We start from the raw sequence: 19063 nt of genomic DNA, 5'->3' as shown, positions 1-19063 counted from the left end.
CGGGTAGCTAGAGTCACTTAGGCCCCAAATATCCAGTCTGCTCACTGGGTGGATCTGGACATCGGACAGGTGCTGCTTATACCAGGACTCGAAGATGATGCTGACACGTGAACCACTGTCTAACAGTGCGTCACACAGGTGGCCATTGACTTTTAGTGGCTCCAATGACGGGGGCCCTATTAAGCCTTCTGGTAGGTCTGTTGTCTTGTGAAAATCCAATGCACTCTTCCTGGCTAGGCAGTCCACATTAGGTTCAGCCTCAGCACTGGCGGACTGTGAGTCATTAGCTTTAGCCTTTTTGAGAGCTCCAACAAGCTTTTGGATCACTTTGCTTGGATTCTCAGCATTCCTGCACTTTCCGGCAATGTGTCCATTCTCCCCACACCGGTAACAGATGTAGTCAGCTGAGTCAGTTGCTCGTCTGGTTGGGGTGTTGGGTACAGGATGGTTACTGGGTGCAGGACTGGTGCTGCCCACGGTCATCACGGTTGATGAGGCTGCAGCTGCAGTGAACGTTTTGGAGTTCATTTTCTGTGTTAAATGCCTCACTTGTTTCCTGAGGGCAATTACTTCAGGGTCTTGACTAATCTCTGTGTCTTGTACTGGGACATCGGGTGTCTCAACCCTTTCTTCTGAGACTGGGTGGTTTTGTGTCGCCAGTGTAGCAAACATGGACTTTATTTCTTTAATCTCAGCTCTTAGGGTTTGTATTTCTGACTTGCTTTCAGCCTGTGGTTTGGCATAGACTGTGCGCACTGAATGGTTTAGCTTAGCTTTAGAAGCTTCATACTCCTCTTCTGTGCGGATGTCCCGCAGCAGTTGAAGGAATGTTGGAGGGTTGTCCTTCTTTTCCCTCAGTCGCAACTGGATTAACATCAAGTCAGCATCTACTGCCCCTTTAAGTAGTTGCTCAACTCTGGCTCTATCCATACCGCTGGCTGGAAGACCACCTCGTTGTACGACTTTGGACAGACAGCACTCTAATCTCCTTAAGAACTCTGACAGTTTCTCTCCCGGCTGTTGGCGCTGCAGACGGAAAGAGAAATATAAATCATCTCCTGATTCAGCCAGTCCAAATGCACTCTCTAGTGCTTCCAAGCATTTGTCTGGGGTGATATCTGGGTCAGGTAATCGCACAGCCTTCACTACTTCAAGTGCCTGCCCCTTTAAGCTTTCCATTATCCTCCTGCGTTTCTCTTTTGGTGGACAATCACTCTCCTCCACCATCAAGTAGGCCTGCTCCATCCAATGGTCGAACTGCTCTTCCCCGGCTGGAGTAGGTACAGTACCCGAGAACACACGCAGGCGCCGGTATCCTCCACTCTCAGGAGGTGGCTTTCCTGTTTTATCTATCAGGTCGCCAACAGCACGGAGTATGGACTCAACAGAGGAGGGGACTGGCTCTGGCCCTGGGCACAAAGCCTGCACGTCTCCCATAGACTTTCCTTCAGCTGTAAGCAGAGCACTCAATTTACTGTTAAAATCATCTCCAGCAGCTGCTGGGCTCTCTGTCACTGTATAGATTGGCCAGGCTTTTGCTCCTTCCACCGGAACCACTTCAGGGGGAACAGGTGCCTCTTTCACCTTTTCTCTGCACTCACAGAGCACCATGAGCTCATCTCCTGCATCACTAAACATCCTGCCCCTCACACGGACAACTCCAAGGCACTTTATAGTCTGTAGGACGTCTTCTATGGCTGCTATTTCTGTCTTCTCTGGGACAACAGTCAGAAGTGCATAGGCCTCATCTACTCCCTCTCCCCGACACCAGTTCTTTAACTTGTTAGCGAACATCTTGTGTTTGGTTTTGACTGCTAGTTTAAATTAAATTGACTGCTGGTTAACACTACTTTTGCTTTTTTCCTTCTTTAAACTATTTATTGGGAATTAAAATTGACTTCTGTCTCAAAACATAATAGATCACAGTAGTGCCTCCATTTATGTAGCCCATCTGATCCCCATGAAATATAGAGAAGGGTTCCAAGTTCTTTTTAATTCTATTAGTTTGAGTTTTAAAGTAATTAATCCCAAATAGCACTTTAACTGAAAACCTTAATTACACCTCTTAAAGTGAAAACCTTAGTAATAACTTTTTAAGTAACTTAGACAGACACCTGGACATGAATTTAAAGGGTTTTAGTAATTAAATATAGTTTTAGGGAAAAGGGGAATGGATAAAGTAAAATAACAAATGGTCTTTCATCAAAAAAGGCAATAAAGTGCAAAAAGAAAATACAGTAGTCTATTTAGTGTAAACAGAATAGGCCAACACTCAGTTACTCTTCAAATAACTATTTAGAATCACAATCAATGTTTCACAAAATACCTCAGTGCACTGTAGTTACTTAATAACCTAAGCCGGCATCTAAATGAAAACAAACAAAACCCAACCCACGTTGCAGGCCTGTTCACCGTCGTGTCCAGAAGATGGCGTCCTCGCGCAAGGAATGATTACTCACAGTAAGACGTTCTTTTCTAACAGTTCCACACACAGTTCCAAGGGCAGACGTGATGCTCCGACGACGAGTCTAAAGTTTCCAAACTTAGCTCCACAGTCTTTTAGTAGGATAGAATAAGTCCTTATAATCCTTCTCTTGGATGTACAGGGTCCTCGCTCTCTCCTCTGAAAACAGCTGCTTGCTGGTTTAGCAACGCTACCAGGCCGGCTAGCTGTGGCTAACTAGCCGGCTATGCTAACACTGTGGGCCAATCTAGAACGCAGCTAGCTTTAGCTAGCTAGCTGCTAAACAAACACTCGCTGAGAACGACAGTCACAATCTTGCTGAATGATCCTGGCACTCCACAGTTCAGTCTTAGTCTTCTTAGTGATATGTCATCACACTCGTGACTATAAGACTGTCCAACACAAAACCGCTTGTCACGTTTCTTTTTATATATGTTTTCATTCATTCACTCGCTTCTTATCACCGGCATCTCGTCTCTTTGATCTCTACGTTCCGTACTGTTTCCTGTCTCTACTTCCCATCACATGACTACTTCTTCACTCCCTGATTGGCTCTGCTTCTTCTTCTACGACAAGTGAAACAGTCGAGTACCAAAAACATCACAGTTGCGTATCAAAATAAAAGTATAAAATAAACCTACAGCTAAACACAATACTATAGGTAAATATAACACTTTCTTTTAACAATAAACCTTAAGGTCACAATATAGCAAAATCACATGAAACAATAACTCTTTCACAGTATATGTAAGTGTAACAAACCTTTTCAACTAATGACTCTTTTATTTAACCCAAAATAATAACAGGGTTACATTTGTAACTCAAATCTTTGCTTCTGGGGGGTCCCTGGAACAAAACGTTTTGAGATGGGCGTCCGCGGCCAAATACATAATCATTTTGGGGGTCCTTGATATGAAAAAGTGTGTGTGTGCGTGTGTATGTGTGTGTGTGTGTGTGTGTGTGTGTGTGTGTGTGTGTGTGTGTGTGTGTGCGTGCTTTTGTGTGTGTGCGTGCGTGCTTTTGTGTGTGTGCGTGCGTGCGTGCGTGCGTGCGTGCGTGTGTTTGTGCGCACGTGCATGCGTGTCTCTCTCTGCAGGCTGGACTACAGCGGTCCATCCCGAGAGTTCTTCTTCCTGTTGTCTCAGGAGTTGTTCAATCCGTACTACGGCCTGTTTGAATACTCGGCCAACGACACTTACACGGTCCAGATCAGCCCCATGTCTGCCTTTGTGGAAAACCACCTGGAATGGTGAGATTAGAGCTACAATATACCAGTGGTGGAAAAAGTGCTCAAATGTTTTACTTAAGTAAAAGTAATCAATTCTGCAATGTAGAAGTACTTTGTAAGGCGCTCAGCTCCGAACTCTCAAGTAAAAGTCCGGAATTCAAAATTGAATTAAGTAAAAGTATAAAAGTATTGGTATCCAAATGTACTTAAAGTACCAAAAGTAAAAGTATTAAAATGTTTGGTTGTGAGCTTGTGGATCGGCTATTTTCAAATAGCCTAGGTATAAAATACGGCTAACGTGGTTAATTTATGTTTCATAATGTAATAATTTACAGCAAAGTAACTAGTAACTAATTTTTTCAAATAATTGTAGTGGAGTAAAAGTGCAATATTTGCCTCTGAGATGTAGTGGAGTAGAAGTAAAAGTATAGACAATTGGAAATACTCCAGTAAAGTAAAAGTACCTCAAAATTGTACTTAAGTACAGTACTAGATAGGGGTGTGGGAAGAAATCGTTTCGAATACGAATCTCGATTCTCATGTTGGACGATTCAGAATTGATTCTCTTTTTTTTTTGTATTATTATTATAATTTTTTTCAGCATTTTTGAAATCCTGACTAGACCACCCACGCCGCAGGTTGACCCGCGGGACCCGCGGGTTACGGGTCGGCCCGCTCATCACTACCGGGAACGCATCTGTGTGACATTTTAAGATTTCTTTGGGCTATTCAAAAATAGCCGATTGTAGATCTGCTATTTTTGAGTCGTGAAAATGTGTGCAAATCATTGAATATATACATTTTTAACTTAAATCTTTGCTTCTGGGGGTCCCTGGAACAAAATATTTTCAGATGGGGGTCCGCGGCCAAATACATATAATTGTGCGGGTCCTTGACATGAAAAAGTTTGAGAACCATTGATATATAACATCAGCAACATACGTTTAAAAAAAACTGTTAGGATTTAGAAGACATTTGTAGAATCCCCAGAAGCAAATATTTGAGTTAAAAATGTTCACAAAAAAGAAATAAAAAACGATATATGTATATCCATTATGTTCACGATTTTTCAAAAATAGCAGATCTATAAAATAGATCTGCTATTTTTGAATAGCCAAAGCAATCTAAAAAGTATACAGATGCGTTCCCGGTCTTAATGGGTTAAGTATTCAATAAATTACAACTGAAGTTTTGTACTGTGTGTGTATGTGTGTGTATGTGTGTGTGTATGTGTGTGTGCGTGTGCGCGTGCGTGTGCGCGCGTGTGTGTGTGTGTATGTGTGCGTGCTTGCTTTAGGTTTCGTTTCAGTGGTCGTATTCTGGGATTGGCGTTGATCCATCAGTACCTGCTGGATGCATTCTTCACCAGGCCTTTCTATAAGGCATTGCTCAGACTGTAAGTACACACACGCGTGCGCGAGATATATTGAAAGATGAAACCCTAACCCAAAATAATATTTTAAAAAGTTTTTACATGGATATGAATGCATAACAAGTCAGCTAATATTTGTTGAGTATTTTAATCACGGGTTAAATCACGGGTCAAATTTGACCCGTTAACACCAAAAGTGTCAGCAGGTGTCTAACGCAATGCAAGGGTTAAGTACAATTCTGAGGTATTTTCTACTTTACTGGAGTATTTCCAATTTTCAGTACTTTTACTTCTGCTCCACTACATCTCAGAGGCAAATATTATAAAAAATAAAATAAAAATAATATATTGTACTTTTACAATTATTTTAAAACTTTAGTTACTAGTTACTTTGTAGATTTTGAGTATTATTACAAAACATACATTAACCACTTCAGCCCTATATATTTGAAAATAGCCAATTTACAAGCTCACAATGCGTCGCATCTGCTATTTTCAAAAGATTAGTCTACCTTTTATACATTTGAAAACTTGTGAAATGGGACATTCTGCATTATGAGTACATTCTACTTTTGGTACTTTTAAGTACATTTTGAAGCCAATACTTTTGTACTTTTATTCAAGTACATTTTGAATTCCGGACCTTTTTTTCTACATTGCAGTATTGATACTGTTACTTAAGTAACAAATGTGAGTACTTTTTCCACCACTGAGTAGAACACCTTGGAACACCTTGGTAGTTGTGTCCTCCCCCCAATCAATCAATCAATCATGTGCATGTGTGCAGAGCAACAGACCTCAGTGACCTGGAGTACCTGGATGAGGAGTTCCATCAGTCACTGCAGTGGATGAAGGACAACGACATCACAGACGTCCTTGAGCTGACCTTCACCGTCAACGAAGAGGTGTTTGGACAGGTCAGTGCACTGGGGTCTCAATCAGGTACAACACCAAATGGACCCTTACGGGGTCTGTAACTCTGAGAGTGTACACATGGAGCCAAATGGACCCTTATTGGTCTGTAACTCTGAGAGTGTAGAAATGGAGCCAAATGGACCCTTACAGGTATGTAACTCTGAGAGTGTACAAATGGAGCCAAATGGACCCTTATGGGGTCTGTAACTCTGAGAGTGTACAAATGGACCATTATGGGATCTGTAACTCTGAGAGTGTACAAAGGGAGCCAAATGGACCCTTACGCGATCTGTAACTCTGAGAGTGTTCAAATGGAGCCAAATGGACCCTTACAGGTCTGTAACTTTGAGAGTGTACAAATGGAATCAAATGGACCCTTACTGGGTCTGTAACTCTGAGAGTGTACACATGGAACCAAATGGACCCTTACTGGGTCTGTAACTCTGAACTCTGCATTCAAACCTGAAGATATATCTTTTTTTCTAGTGGCTTCAATCGCTTCACTTTGGTCGCGCTGGTCAGCGTTGGTAAAAATGATATGTCCCGTCGCTTGTTTGCGATGGGACCGTGGGGAGTATCTCCCTTCTTGTCTAAAACAGGGATTCTCAAACTTGATAGATGTTTGTCTTGTAGGTGACAGATGTTTTGTCTCGTAGGTGACAGATGTTTTGTCTCGTAGGTGACAGACATTTTGTCTCGTAGGTGACAGATGTTTTGTCTTGTAGGTGACAGATGTGTTGTCTTCTAGGTGACAGATGTTTTGTCTCGTAAGTGACAGATGTTTGTCTTGTAGGTAACAGATGTTTTGTCTCGTAGGTGACAGATGTTTTGTCTCGTAGGTGACAGATGTTTTGTCTTGTAGGTGACAGATGTTTTGTCTTGAAGGTGACAGATGTTTTGTCCTGTAGGTGTAGGTGACAGATATTTTGTCCTGTAGGTGACAGATGTTTTGTCTTGTAGGTGACATGTTTTGTCTCGTAGGTGACGGTGTTTTGTCTCGTAGGTGACAGATGTTTTGTCTCATAGGTGACAGATGTTTTGTCTCGTAGGTGACAGATGTTTGTTTTGTAGGTGACAGATGTTTTGACTTGTAGGTGACAGACGTTTTGTCTCGTAGGTGACATATGTTTTGTCCTGTAGGTCTCGTAGGCAACATATGTTTTGTCTCGTAGGTGACAGATGTTTTGTCTCGAAGGTGACAGATGTTTTGTCTCGTAGGTGACAGATGTTTTGTCTCGTAGGTGACAGATTTTTTGTCCTGTAGGTGACATATGTTTTGTCTTGTAGGTGACATATGTTTTGTCTTGTAGGTGACAGATGTTTTGTCTCGTAGGTGACAGATGTTTTGTCTCGTAGGTGACAGATGTTTTGATTTGTAGGTGACAGATGTTTTGTCTCGTAGGTGACAGATGTTTTGTCTTCCAGGTGACAGATGTTTTGTCATCCAGGTCACAGATGTTTTGTCTTCCAGGTGACAGAGAGAGAGCTGAAGGGGGGCGGGGCCAACATCAACGTAACAGAGAAGAACAAGAAGGAGTACATTGACCGGATGGTCAAATGGCGAGTGGAGAGGGGTGTGGTCCAGCAGACAGAGGCACTGGTCAGGGGCTTCTATGAGGTACGTGCGTGCGTATGCATGTGTGTGTGTGTGTGCGTGCGTGCGTGCGTGCGTGCGTGCGTGCGTGCGTGCGTGCGTGCGTGCGTGCGTGCGTGCGTGCGTGTGTGTGTGTGTGAGAGTGCATTCGTGCGTGCATATGTTTGTGCATGCATGTGACCATGTGTACATCCTTTCAAGCATTTCTTTCTTTTGCATGCGTGCGAGCAAGTTTGGGATGTTTAGCATGCTGGGAACTGGAGTTATGGCTGTTTAAAGCCCATCCAATAAGAACACAGAGGGGGTGGGGCTTAAGCAATTCCTTCCTGTCCCCATTTGCCGCCTAAGATCACCTACTAAGTTTGGGAAGTTTAGCATGCTGGGAACTGGAGTTATGTCTGTTTAAAGAAAGAAAAAAAAACGTCTTTGTGTGTGTTCATGTGTGTGTTGTCCAGGTAATTGACAGCAGGATGGTGTCAGTGTTCGACGCCAGGGAGTTGGAGCTGGTCATCGCCGGCACCGCCGAGATCGACTTGACCGACTGGAGGAACAACACAGAGTATAGAGGAGGTATACCTGTCTGTCTGTCTGTCTGTCTGTCTGTCTGTCTGTCTGTCTGTCTGTCTGTCTGTCTGCCTGCCTGCCTGCCTGCCTGCCTGCCTGCCTGCCTGCCTGCCTGCCTGCCTGCCTGTCTGTCTGTCTGTCTGTCTGTCTGCCTGTCTGTCTGCCTGCCTGCCTGCCTGCCTGTCTGTCTGTCTGTCTGTCTGTCTGTCTGTCTGCCTGCCTGCCTGCCTGCCTGCCTGCCTGCCTGCCTGTCTGTCTGTCTGTCTGTCTGTCTCATAGGCTGTAAAATATATAGACAAAGGGAGCAATTGGTTTCTACAGACCGTTTTGAAGCCACTTTTTCGGCCAATTGAAACCCGTTCATCTTTGAACTTCCGGTCCCGAAATGAAATGGGAAACGACTGCTATTGGCTGCATTCGCAGCGAGGGCGGGTCTTCACTCGGTAGAACCAGTAGAAGCCCTTTTTAGAAATATTTTAGAGTGGCCAATTACTTTTTACCCCTTTTTTCTCCCCAATTTAGTCGTTATGCCAAATAATTCCTCATTACATTACATTACAGTCATTTAGCAGACGCTTTTATCCAAAGCGACTTACAATAAGTTCATTCAACATAGGTAGGGAACAAACTACTAAACACCAGAAGTCTTAAGTGCATTCTCTTCTAAAACAAGCAACTAAGAGTATACCTAGCGCTGAGGTAAAAGTGCAATATATCAGCTACCTACTTTCTTAAACAGATGAGACAAATAGGAAAATCAAATGAGCAAGAGCTAAAACAAATAAGTGTATTGAATAAACAATATCCAATAAAACAATAAACAAGAGCTTGTACAACTAGTTAACTACAAGTAGGCAAGGCGAAGAGGAAGGGTAGTGTTTCCTGAAGAGGTGGGTTTTCAGCCTGCGGATGGGCAGTGACTCTGCTGTTCTAACATCAGTGGGGAGTTCATTCCACCACTGTGGGGCCAGAAAAAAAAAGCTGTGACCGTGTAGATCAGCCAGAAGGACCACAGAGCGATGAGGCAACCAGTTGCCCCGAGGCATCAGACCAAAGTGGTCGGGCAGTGGTCCTCCCCACACACATTTCTGTGTTGTCACTGCAGTTGTATCCTACTGATATTTTTTGACAATTTGGCCAATGTTTGACACGTTTTTATAGTATACTATAGTTTGTTGATTACTTTTGATGCAGTAATGATCTTTTTTCATTTAATTTCTTTTCTTTTCACTTAAATTTCTTTTAGTTGTCACTTTACGGTCATCTGCCATGGATCACTGGAGTGGGTTTTTTCCTGTTAAAACATTTTAATACACGTTTGAAGGACTATGATAAAGACTTTTAATGTGACAACAACATATGTGAATGTCATGAAACCTTTAAGGCTATAGCTCTTTATGTGTTTCTGGTAATATCATGTGTATGTCTATGGCAAAAAAATATATGTAATGATCCCTTTTCTACAGGTTATCATGATGGTCACATAGTGATCCGGTGGTTCTGGGGGGCGGTGGAGCGCTTCAACAACGAGCAGCGGCTGAGGCTCCTCCAGTTTGTGACGGGGACGTCCAGCGTCCCTTACGAGGGCTTCAGCGCTCTGCGAGGGTCCAATGGACTGCGGCGCTTCTGCATAGAGAAGTGGGGCAAGACCACCGCACTACCCAGGTCAGAGGATCGAGGTTTAAGGACAAGTCCGGACTAAAATAAAATATAGGCTTTTTTTCCTACTTATATCGATCCTAAATGACTGACCATGGGGACTATTTGTAGAAATTCCCCTGTCGTCCAGTTTCTCCAGCAGCCCCCAGCATAGAGTGAAGCCCATAAGCATTTTTTTGTCATTAACTTTCACTCCCAGAATAAATAAATAAATCATAATCCACTCATCCACTGCCTCGATTTTTCTTATTTCTTACCTTTTCAAGTGGTCACAAAATATTTATCTCCAGTATGATCAATCCCCTGATGGTTGCAAAACACGGAGGCTTTCACTGTGCCAACGTGAAAAAAAATAACTGCACCGCGACCCCTCCTTCACTTGCTATGGGCCACTCAAAATAGCATGTCTCACGAAAAATGCAAGGGAAACAAAGCAACTCAAGTTACAGCTGTTTTCCCAGAGACACTAAACAGGAAGTGAATGGAGCAGTACATGTTTTGGGGTGAGCGTTCGGCACAACTGCCAATCAAAGTGACTGTACTGGCCAATCCCAGTGTGTCTTTTCCGGGACTTGGCGAAACACATAACAGCTGTTGGTCTGTTTAGCAGCCTAAAGCGGCTCGTGTGGGACAGGACAACCAAGGCATGGATGCGCGTAATAACTAATAACAGATTCATGAACAAAATAAACACTTGTGACTAGCTTAAGTAGAGATATGCTTATGGGCTCCACTCTATGCTATGGGGGCTGCTGGGGAAACTGGACGACAGGGGCAATTCTGCAAATAGACCCAATGGCCATTCATTTGGGATCAATATAAGTAGGAAAAAAAGCCTATGTTATTTTAGTCCGGACTTGTCCTTCAAAAGGGGGCGATTACCAGTGTGGACAGTAACGAAGTGGGACAATGTTTTGATGTGGTAGAAGCAATGGGACAATGTGTTGAAGTGGTAGGAACAATGGGGAACAATAGGACAATGGGCCTCATTCACTAAGCTGGTCGTAAATAAAGTGACTAAAGGGGTGTGAATAGACAAATCCACAGACGCACTGCCTGTAGGCAATCATAACTGCGGTGTCGCAGTGTCGCGGTGCGGAGCGGCGACACCGCAGTTATGATTGCCTACAGGCAGTGCGTCTGTGGATTAGTCTGTATAAGTACAATCTGACGTGCATGATGAAAGCCCAATAGGCAAAACTGTGGCCACACGGCAAACACGCATAGGGATCTAATAATGTGGCTCTAAATGCGTCAACTGAAAAGAAAAAAAAATCGGTTGAATTTGCATCATGTCTATAATATGCGTGCAGTGACGTCAAAATACTGTTTGGCCGGAGAGAAAAAAACACCAATACACTGCTCCAATGCAATACACCAATTTTTATGTGGTAGGAAACAGTAGGACAATATATATTTTTCTATAATTAGTGTAACGAAATAAGTAAATAAATAAGCTGTTTCATGAAATTATTTATTGGTATTGGCCAATTACCAATATCTGTAGAAACTACTCAGTTAAAAGTTCATACATGGATTCTGGGGTTTAAGTGACTAAAAAACATATTGACAGGAAAGGAGAAAACAGTGAAATCAGCTCGGCCAATTTGGGCGGAGTATCAAGGTCACAGAGGCCTCAGAGATTATAATTGTTTTGAGGGGACAGAAAGGCCAAACAGAGGGGGCAACAGCGGCCACCATTGCCTTCATTCATGGCCTCCCTGAAATTCCTGCCCTGGTCCTGTGTGTTGTTTATGAGAATGTACAATGAATAAGAACTCATGTCCTGTGTGTGTGTGTGTGTGTGTGTGTGTGTGTGTGTGTGTGTGTGTGTGTGTGTGTGTGTGTGTGTGTGTGTGTGTGTGTGTGTGTGTGTGTGTGTGTGTGTGTGTGTGTGTGTGTGTGTGTGTGTGTGTGTTTTTAGGGCTCACACGTGTTTTAATCGTCTGGACCTGCCTCCCTATCCGTCCTACACCATGCTGTATGACAAACTACTCACCGCCGTGGAAGAGACCAGTACCTTTGGACTGGAGTAGCATCTCCACACACACACGCACGCACACACGCACACACACGCACGCGGCAACAAGTTTTGGACCTGGAGTTTGCACACATACGCACACACACACACACACACAGACCGACAGACACACACACACACACATGCAGACACACACACGCGCAGACACACACACGCACAAACACACACACACACACACACACACACACACACACTGTCACGCGAAATTGTATCAGTGAATTGTCCTGAAATAAATCAAATTGTGCTGGACTGATGTGAGCCAAGCCACCATGTTTGTGTCCCTTAAGCCAGAGTCACAGCACCTGTGTCCCCAGGGTGGCATGCAGAGTCACACCACATTCTCCATGTGAATCGTCATTGTGATCATGGCTGCACTACCAAACCACACAGGGTCAATGCTAGTGCACTCTTACTGTCACTTGTTGGAAGTAGCTAGTAGTCAGCTTGACTGAAGATTTTTCTTATTGCATTTGTTTGCATCGCACCTCAAGACAATTGTACATTCAGAATGTTGATGTCCTTTCTTCACAAAAGACATGACAAACCTGTAAACCCAGACTTCTCCAGATTGAGACCTTAATTTAGCATGAAGTCGAGACTCAATATATTAAACACCAACCTTGAGAAAGTCTTATTTGTCTGTGATGCTGAGCGACTTACCAACCCAGGGAGTGTGTGTGATTGCTGGGGTGTTGCAGGGATTGTGTGAGTGATTGCTGGGGTGTTGCCGGGTGTAAGAGTGATTGCTGGGGTGTTGCAGGGCGTGCTTGATTGGGTGTTGCAGGGAGTGTGTGAGTGATTGCTGGGGTGTTGCAGGGAGTGTGAGTGATTGCTGGGGGGTTGCAAGGCGTGTGTGATTGCTGGGGTGTTGCAGGGAGTGTGTGTGATTGCTGGGTTGTTGCAGGGAGTGTGTGATTGCTGGGGTGTTGCAGCTATTACTAAGTGTGAGTGATTGCTACTAAGTGTGAGTGAAACCTGAGAGCAGTTTCACAATTCAGAGATGAACCACTTAAACCCTATATGGTTGACTGGAGTCCCTCATTGATCCATACTAGTGTATTTTATGTTTTCTGTTATTGTGGGGAAAGCTTTTGCTGGAAATAGCAGACCGACAAGCTTGTGAGCTTGTCGATCTGCTATTTTTATATTTTCTGCGAAAGCTTCCCCCACAAAACGGATGTTGGGGTTTAAGAGGTTAAAGGCAGGGCAACAGATCATTTAAAATTCTGGATATGCAAATAATATGTAAAATGTTGTTATAATTTGGCATTCTCATAAACAAGACATAATAATGTATAAATGTTGGGGGAAAAAAGGGTGTTTGAACAGCTAAAGCTGACCTGGCCCCAACATTCAGTTGAGCAGTTGTGTGATGTAAAACCTATAAACAAATACAAGGATTGATGTTTATTTTAGCATGCAACTCTAAAAGCTGTGACTGTTACACCAAAAGTGGTGTCTTCTGTAGGCCCCACCCCTTTGAGCCGTAGGCCCCACCCCTTTGGGGCAAGCAGCTTTAAAACTTGATTTGCACCAAGGCGGCGGTCTCATTGACTTCAAAGTTGATGCTAAAGAAACGTAGGTAAATTACATTAGAAGATGCAATATGACAATGTCAAGTCAACTAGCCGCCACTGCTTCCAGCGTATTGCACATTATCTGGTTTTGAATGCTAGACCCGGGGTCTTCAACAGGGGGTCCGGGACCCCTAGGGGGTCCTCAGAGTTACTACAGGGGGTCCGCCAAATCTTTGTGTGATGGGGAACATTAGTCGAAAATAGCCGATCAAAAGGCCTCGCGCTGCGAGCTAGAACACTTGTAGATCGTCTATTTTCTGAGAGTTGGTGTAGAGGGAAAAAGAGCAGACCAAGTACAGAGCCAAGTTGAGTGTTTAAAAGGTTAAGCGTCTGAAAATACACATTAGCATGAATCGAACTATCTATGAAATATATTAAAAAGTTTACTCTGCAACACAATTTTATACAATATGTAGTGGGGGTCCCTGCTTCATCTTTCTCTCAGCTAAGGGGTCCTTGGCCTAAAAAACGTTGAAGACCCCTGTGTTTACAATGTTCATTTATAGGCCAATATTGCACCAAGTCTTGTCACTGGTGATGTCATCACTGCTACCAGAATACATAACTTCTCATTTGAAGTCATTTTCATGTAATTATATGAAGGGGGAAAAAACTGATATTGTTGTTTAGATACAGTTGGTATTGTGGTAGTAGTGGCTCAGAGCCAAAAAGCCTAATATTTCCCCCGGCCAATGGGGGGTTCCCTTTTAGTTTAGTGCAGTGGTTCTCAAAGTGGGGTCCGGGGACCCCCAGGGGTCGTTGAGGGGGGTTCCAGGGGGGGGTCCCAAGCTAAATGATTGATAGTTAGGAACCAAATGGACCCTTATGTGTCTAACTCTGAGAGTTTACAATGGACCCAAATGGACCCTTATGTGTCTGTAACTCTGAGAGTGTACAAATGTACGGACATAATGCAGATTTTTTTTTAAAGTCGTGGTAACGTCATATATGGTGTGGCCACGTCTTATTAACTTGAGCGCACGAGATCCTTAAGTTGTTCCCACGTCTTAATCAAAATGTGAGCACGAGATCCTTATGTCGTTCCCAATTAAAGTGTGCGCACAAGATCCTTAAATTGTTCCCACATCTTATCGTAGGAAGACTGTAGCCTACTCACCCTCTTTACGCACGGTGGAGTTACTTGGATTATGCGACATAATACCCTATGTGCATTTGTGGTGTAAATCGAGGCAGTAAACTGCGTGTTAGCTGGCTGGTTGGTTGTAATAAGGTAGAGGAGAAGAAGACGTCAGGACCAAGTTTCCAGAATCACTCAGTGGTTTATTCAGCAACAAACAAACAGCATAGCAAAAGGGGTGGCCAGGGGCAGGAGCCCCTGGCCACCCCCAGCAGCCTCACGGCATGTGGAGACAGTACCCTCTAACTAGTCACTTACAGTCACTCTTTATACTGTAGGTAGCTGACATTAGAATGCAGGCGGTTCATGTGGGGTGGGGGTCAATGAGAGCCCCCACCTGTTGATCAAGGAGATCTTTGAACATTGGCTGACCTGATTAACAACTGTATGCCAGGAAGCCTGGGTGTGAAGACAAATGCCAGACATGATGTTGTCAGGTTTTCAATGGAGATGTAAATCACACTTCACACCTAGCAGAGTCCCTGAGTAGCAGACGCCAGGCTGGGTCTGAGTCAACAACACATTATTCTTCTGACTTAGTAAAATAACTTCACATTTATCTCTGGTTTTGACTTGCATACTGTTCAATAACTATAAGCCATATTGGCTAATATACCACATATTCCCCCCACGAAAGACTTTAACGTCTTTCGCAACCAGTATATTGAATAAAACAGTCAAGAAAAAACATAAAAAAATCTCACTCCCACTTATGACCCCCCAAGACCAATCAATGGCTGAAACTCAAGCAGAACAAAAGACATTCAGTAAGGTCTAACATCAAACATCACATCAGACAGAACAACTGTAGATACAGGCATCGAAATTACACAGTAGTCACAAGGTGATTTACATCAAATTTCAAAATAAGAATAGACAAACTGTTCCACAAATCATGCAAGAATATCAGTATTTAGTAACGGATCGACTAACATCTGTCGCGTGTGTCATGGGTCACATGACTTTCGACTGACACAGAAGGCAAAGACTGGGACTTATTTCCCAATAAAACAAGCTAAAAAATATAAAACAACCTAGAAAATCGTATTCAGAGAAAATACATCAATAAAGCATTCCCCATTCCCAATCAGTGCGCAGGTCTCTCTGTTAACCTTAAACTCTGGAATAAAATGTACACAGCAAACCATAAATATTTTGGTATGAACAAATGTCTCCTTTACCTAGAAAGGGATCATAACAAGCGTCCACCCTAATACGATAGAAGCTAAAAGAATACAGTTGAATTACACTCACCAACCGATAACACCCCCCTCCAGACCAATGTCCATTCCCGCCGAGCACCAAAAATATAACCAAAGACAACATAACGCTTATCCATAAAGCTTACACTGTACCATTTAATTACATATGATAACTACCAACGGAAGTAGCCACATTGATAACAGAAGGCAGTGTACCCTCAATGAAATAATAAATCACAAAGTAAACCCACATTAAATACCAGAGACCAGAAAGTGAAAACAAAATCCTCACATCACACTGTACCCACGGCAACGAAAACGCTCCGCAGCTTAAATCACTTTATCACAAAAATACAACCTCTCGACCTGTATTGTTCAGAGTTCCCATCCGATAATGTTGCTGTTGTCGCCTCCATCTCAATGTCCACGCACCTCAGCAAAAAAGCTGAGCGCAGTTCCAGATGGTATCTTGTCTTTCAGCCAAAAGATAGCCTCTGTTCACACACCACCTCCCCCCACGGAGAACTTCTACACCGTAAGTTCTTCGCTCCGCCGTCCACAGCCAAGCGCCCCGCTAGCGACCATGAGAAGAAGCAACGTGGAGCCATCCGAGATCAGGTCATGAGGCGGTCGTGCAGTCAGTCATCACAGCGTCGCCGCCGCGAGGCCCCTCATCGTAGTAGAAAACCAGGTCGCGCTGACGTCTCCATGGCTCGCTCCGCGGCGGTCCTCCCCGTCGTAGGAAGACTCCCATGGATCCGATCCTCCACACAGGCCCGCACCCACGGCTACCCCAAAATACACAGGTTCTTTAATCGAAGCGCACACCTGGAAAAGTGTGCACAACAATATCAGCTGGCTCGCCATTTGTGGTGTAATTCGAGGCAGTAAACTGCGTGTTAGCAGGCTGGTTGGTTGTAATAAGGTAGAGGAGAAGAAGACGTCAGGACCAAGTTTCCAGAATCATTCAGTGGTTTATTCAGCAACAAACAAACAGCATAGCAGAAGCAGAAGGAGCGTGGGTGAAGGAGCGGGGTGGCCAGGGGCAGGAGCCCCTGGCCACCCCCCAGCAGCCTCACGGCGTGTGGAAACAGTACCCTCTAACTAGTCACTTACAGTCACTCTTTATACTGTAGGTAGCTGACATTAGAATGCAGGCGGTTCATGTGGGGTGGGGGTCAATGAGAGCCCCCACCTGTTGATCAAGGAGATCTTTGAACATTGGCTGACCTGATTAGCAACTGTATGCCAGGAAGCCTGGGTGTGAAGACAAATGCCAGACATGATGTCGTCAGGTTTTCAATGGAGATGTAAATCACACTTCACACCTAGCAGAGTCCCTGAGTAGCAGACGCCAGGCTGGGTCTGAGTCAACAACACATTATTCTTCTGACTTAGTAAAATACCTTCACATTTATCTCTGGTTTTGACTTGCATGCTGTTCAATAACTATAAGCCATATGGGCTAATATACCACACATTCATCGTATTCTTTATCATGGTGAATAAATTAATGCTATTATTATTATCGTTTTGTCCTTGGATACAGTAGCTGATGTATGTCGGGCAGGGCGCACAATGGCACAACATTTAGAGTCTCTCTCTCTCCTAATTCTCAACAAATCTCTGTGATTCTAATTTTCCTATAATCAGCAGAAGTGAGAGTGTCAATTCCTTGATCAAATATGGTGTCCAAGCGGCTCAGGAAATACACAACGGATTACAATAATATAACATTCAGTATAATCAGTAACATGTAGGTGATACTTATGTCTATCAAATATGGTTTTATTGAAAGGTAATCAAAGGCTAGAGCTTGAAAGCAAGCATCGGGTAATGTCCGACGTTACAGCTATGAGCGCCTCAGTGCGGCTGCAGAGTCAGAGTGAGTGCACACTGAATTAATTTATTATGAATGTGATTGTTTTACTGTAATCCACAAAAGTGTGACTTTTAATAAATTGTGTTATTTTTATCAGCAGTTGCCAGTAAAGCTTATGAAAGACAAATCATTTGATTTGCATATGTATCATTTCGAGGGATAATATCTGCCCACTAATATTTGAGCAGGCTACTGCATGAATGACAGTTTGTTTCAGCCTAAAGATAACTCAACATGTCTATACTGAGCCAAATGCAAAGATGAAATGTAGGAAAAAATGGTAGTAGGACATAATGTATCAAATAAAACAACATAACAGCAACCAGACAATGTATTGCATTTTATTCAATAATAGTTATTTCTACATTTTGTATTGTTTATGCTGTAAAATACCTGTAATATAGATGCGTAAATTATTTCCCCCTATATCCTTTTTTGGAGTTAGTTTTCATTCATTTTGACACTTTAAATATCAGTATGATCACACAGTTTGTCATGAATTTAAAGTTAAACAACAGTAAGCTAATATTTCCAATGTTACTTCCTCTCATGCCTGTAGTCTACAATAATAATAATAATAATAATAACAATAAAAGTGGTGTCCATTTCAGGGAGTCCCAATAGAAAATCCTATGGCCCGTGGACAACATACTGCCGGTGGACTCGGCACGGTCCATATCCCATATTGGCTATGGAGCGTGGACACTCTAAGAGCCGTTTCACACTCAGGTCCCAGGTGCGCACTCCAGACCGCTTGGCTAGTGTGAATGTAGCGAATCGACCCGCGAAACGGGTAACCGTTCCGTTCCCGAAACCACCTCCGGAGGCAGTTTCGGATCCGGATCATGCGTTTTCGGGTACGGTACGCTGCAATGTGAAAGCAAGCGTACCATTAGACGGAAGTGGCCCGCTATTTGGAATAGGTGACGGTATATAAACTCAACAAAAACACGTCGCAGATCAATCCACAGGGGTTCAACCATGGCCGTAACATATCCACACCAAGCAGTAGCACAGCAGAGCAGTGCTCTCTGTAGGCTGGAATCCAACCGTTGCGGCATCCAACCGGTTGGATGCCGCATGTGTTGGACGCCTGTATGTTGGATGCCGTCTGTCAGCGCAGCACCGGTTTGAAAAAAAGAAAAAAGACACACAGACATTCCATAGGCTAAATCAATGCATTTTGTGATCGCATCGCACAACTAATAGCCTACTAAAACTAACGGGGAATACCAGAAAATAATAATATTTTGACATACTGGAGAAACGGTTGGTGCGGATATTTAAATTGGATAAAATAATTATTGCGGTTGGATAACGGGTGGATAATTAATTTGTACATGCGGATTCAGATGACCATGAGAGGCCATCCGCGCATCTCTACTACATATCTTTGCTGTTAGGAAGAAACCCTGTATCCCATATTG

At 43.5% G+C, this 19063-nt stretch overlaps 1 protein-coding gene across 3 annotated transcripts in view; it reads left to right on the top strand.

Annotated features, from left to right (window-relative positions):
- Positions 1-12502, top strand: part of hecw1b (HECT, C2 and WW domain containing E3 ubiquitin protein ligase 1b) — a 135905-nt gene extending 123403 nt beyond the window's left edge. For all 3 annotated transcript variants that reach the window (XM_080440629.1, XM_080440630.1, XM_080440628.1), the window contains exons 30-36: positions 3561-3713; positions 4990-5088; positions 5852-5981; positions 7451-7597; positions 8029-8143; positions 9604-9802; positions 11721-12502. In XM_080440629.1, the coding sequence (XP_080296755.1) occupies positions 3561-3713; positions 4990-5088; positions 5852-5981; positions 7451-7597; positions 8029-8143; positions 9604-9802; positions 11721-11832 (955 nt within the window). In that variant the 3' untranslated portion in view covers positions 11833-12502. The remainder of the gene's footprint in view (positions 1-3560; positions 3714-4989; positions 5089-5851; positions 5982-7450; positions 7598-8028; positions 8144-9603; positions 9803-11720) is intronic.
- Positions 12503-19063: the final 6561 nt, after the last annotated feature.

This window comes from Gymnoscopelus braueri (genome assembly GCF_963280865.1).
Source record: "Gymnoscopelus braueri genome assembly, chromosome: 10".
In the NCBI taxonomy this organism is placed as follows: Eukaryota; Metazoa; Chordata; class Actinopteri; order Myctophiformes; family Myctophidae; genus Gymnoscopelus; species Gymnoscopelus braueri.
Note: the sequence above shows the minus strand (reverse complement) of the source record. Positions and strands in the feature narration are given on the sequence as shown.